The sequence below is a fragment of the Nicotiana sylvestris genome, chromosome 6, assembly GCF_000393655.2.
Source record: "Nicotiana sylvestris chromosome 6, ASM39365v2, whole genome shotgun sequence".
Taxonomy (NCBI): Eukaryota; Viridiplantae; Streptophyta; class Magnoliopsida; order Solanales; family Solanaceae; genus Nicotiana; species Nicotiana sylvestris.
In genome coordinates, this window is record NC_091062.1 from 182,681,284 (window position 1) to 182,684,568 (window position 3,285).

Genomic DNA, 3,285 nt, shown 5'->3' on the forward strand with positions numbered 1-3,285 from the left:
CTAAATGGTCCCGAACAGTTGGAAGAGAATTAATTACTCCGACGACTAGTTACACTAAACAAATATATTATGTGTATCACACATAAGGACCAAATTGATCTTATGCATGCACATTTTTATGCCTTGAAAGTCACATGACGAAAATTGTTACGGTTGCGCCAAACTTTTCCTTATGCTAATTAACACATATAATCACCTTAATTTATCACTAATCCTAATAAGTGAGAATATCCATTACACACAAAAAATTAACGCATGCGCTACAACCAAAATTCCCAATAAATCCCCTTCTAAAGTTGCTAGTCTAAAGCCCAAGCTTTAGGAAATGTCCTCCAATTTCCCTAAAGTATCGGAAATTCCAAAAAGGACCCATATAATACAGCAGTACAACACCAAGATATTATGACAAAGAAATGAGTCGATCAACGTCAAAAAATGGCAGCAAGTCATTGATGATGACAACAACTACAAATCACACTCGTCCAATCACTTGTTTTCTTTTGAGAAAAATATAGAACTACACTTTGTGAATGGACGGGGTTTGTCACAATGTCATTGGCCTGTTGAAGCAAATGGAACTGTGTACTTGTGCTCTGGTCCACCACTAAAATCCTCCCAATTTTTGGGTGTTTCCTTTCCGCTGCCTCCACGATAACGTACTTATTATTATCCCTACTAGGATACAAGAAGATTGGTTTTTTTCTCTGTTCCTACAAAAATTAAATAGTTTCACCTTAAGAGTCTTCAATTAAAATGAGAATATATATATATATTTCTTAACCATGTGAACTATGTCAAATTGTGGAGTATGACTAAGAGACAACAATATGAAGTAATGAACTATGTCAAATTGTGTATCACACAGGAGAAAAAAACGATGGAACTAAATCTTTATATTATATCTCTAGAGCACAAGTATAAATTACAAAATAAGTTGCCACAGCATGAAATTTCCAATACATCCGAAATTACTATAGTTATTTTTTGTGGTAGTAGCCAGATGCTGGAAACAACTGAGACACCTAGAAATTCTCTGACTTACATTATCAATACTAGTCCCACCCCCCATTTCTACAGAACTTCACAAAGCAAGATGAAGCCTCTTGGAATTACTCAAATCACAATTCCTAGGCACCTGAACACCTCCACTGCTTTTACATGTAGAAGACCATAGAACTGATCCTCAGATGGATGGAGAATAACAACCCAACAGACGTACGACTGTTGGTTTGTCTCTACTTAATCATCTAATATACATGATATACTATATACTACTGAAGAGGAAAAACCTGAGGTGAAGGTCAAGATTCTGTTATGTATAAGCTGCCTATAATTGAAGTTAAGTGAATCAATGAACAGTTAGGACTTAGGATGGATGAAGCTGGTTATCTCCTTCATTAGGCAGCGAAAATGATCGTTATTAGGCAAGAAGTAGAAACCAATTGTTGCTAGCTTTAGATATAGTAGATTCACCTCATGCCCTGATTTCTGCAGGCCTTTAACATAAGCCAATTGCCAATCTTGAACAAGATCCAAACCAGCTACCACAACTAGGCTCTTTGGAAACTTAACTCCTTCTAGATTTTTACCTCTAGGTCCAAATATATTACATGCCGGATGGTCCCTATCTTCCCCTTGTGGTAAATATGCTCTCCAATACCAATCCCTATCTTGAATTGTTACAAAAAATTTACCATCCAATCTCTTCTCAGATTCAGTCCTCTTTTGCCCACCAAACATGGGATGAAGGAGAATATTACCTAATACTTCGACCCCGTTTTCAGCAGCCCTCACAGCAACATGGTGAGCAATGTTACCACCAGAACTATCACCAGCCAAGTAGACATGAACTTTTGAATCTTTCCCACTTCGAAGCCACGGCCTTGACTTTACCCATTTAAGAGCACTCCATCCATCATCATATGCACAAGGGTATCGATGCTCAGGCGATCGTCTATAGTTCACAGATACAACAACAGCCTTACAAATGCTAACAAGGCGACGACAGAATGTATCATAAATAGCACTATTAGCTGAGGAATGAGTAAAACTTCCACCATGGAAAAACACAATAACAGGAACAATTTCAGTGGTGCTCAATGGTTTCTCAAGTTCTACTTTACCCCATTCATCCTCATTGTCCGGAGCAGGTCTATAGACGCGGTTAAGCAAGCTTGTCGCCCGATCAACTACATCAAAAGAGTAAACCCCATCAACTGGAAATGAGTTAGCAGGGACCTTTCGCTCCAAGAACTCAGCCAAATCGCGATTGAACGTGCCATCAGGCCGGCGTAGCATGTTGTAAGCCAGTTTGAAATTGGAAATGAGGATCCATGTGTTAAGTGGAACCAATCTCTGTCAAAAGGGACATAAAGCCTAGTCATTACAAAACATCTAAATAGATGCCAGAAACAAACTGATCATAGCAAATGCATCTTTTGACAATCCACAACTAGCCATTACACAAAGAAAGCATCAGACTTTCTTCTTCTTTCTTTTTTGAAAGGGTAAAAAGCATTATAGTTTTTCTTTTTTTCAAAAGAAGAAAAAGGAAATGATGGTAAAATTAAATAAGAAAAAATTAAACCCCAAACAGCAATAGGAAAGAAACGGTAATTTCATAAAAGGTGTTAAACTGACAAAAGGTAATGCCAAAGAAACATAAGCAAAGCTCATATCAACAAAAACAACGATAAAGATTCTTGTTTTTGCCCCAAATATAAGGTTGGATTCTCAAAAAAATGAACTTTTCTCAGAAAACTGAGGTCTAAACTCTTTATTATTAATAAAAAACAAACAAAATCGTTGAATATACATGAAATGATCCTTTAACTAAAGTAACTAACGAAATTGATAACAGCAAACGCAAGAAATTATGTAAAGAAATGTCGAAATGAGATATACTAGAATATAACAAGTTGAATTAAAGAAAATACCTTAGATTCAGCAGCGTTAACTTCATTATCACCTGCCATGACTATTACACAAGAATCAATCTTAAGAGACACTTAGAAAGGGACACTAATCTTCAAAAAAAGATTAGCTTTTAACGCTCATAATGCAAAAGAGACTTTGATTTCTCGTTTTGAGTTTCAAACAACACTACTGAGGAAAGAACAGAGTCTCAAGAAAAAACAACAGCACTAGTGAAACAGAGAGCTTATTAGGAAGAGGATAGAGGAAGAGATATATTACCCAGAAAATATATTTTAAAAAGAGAGAGTGAAAGAGGAATAGAGAAGGGAAATATAAAGACAGTTAATAAGAACAGAGGAAAAAAGGGTA

At 36.3% G+C, this 3,285-nt stretch overlaps 1 protein-coding gene across 3 annotated transcripts; it reads right to left on the reverse strand.

The window, feature by feature from the left end:
* Nucleotides 1–236: 236 nt before the first annotated feature.
* LOC104233657 (gibberellin receptor GID1B-like) lies at nucleotides 237–3,285 on the reverse strand. Of its 3 annotated transcripts, none has more exons than XM_070147674.1 (3): nucleotides 2,937–3,285; nucleotides 1,474–2,355; nucleotides 237–704 (listed from the first exon to the last, which is right to left on the reverse strand). In XM_070147674.1, exons 1-3 carry the CDS (start codon nucleotides 2,973–2,975, stop codon nucleotides 447–449), a joined length of 1,179 nt encoding a protein of 392 aa, XP_070003775.1. In that variant the 5' UTR covers nucleotides 2,976–3,285; the 3' UTR covers nucleotides 237–446. The 3 variants fall into 3 exon arrangements, with proteins under 3 accessions (XP_070003775.1, XP_070003774.1, XP_009785385.1); XM_070147673.1 differs by having other exon boundaries at nucleotides 237–710; XM_009787083.2 differs by lacking the exon at nucleotides 237–704 and having other exon boundaries at nucleotides 874–2,355; nucleotides 2,937–3,279.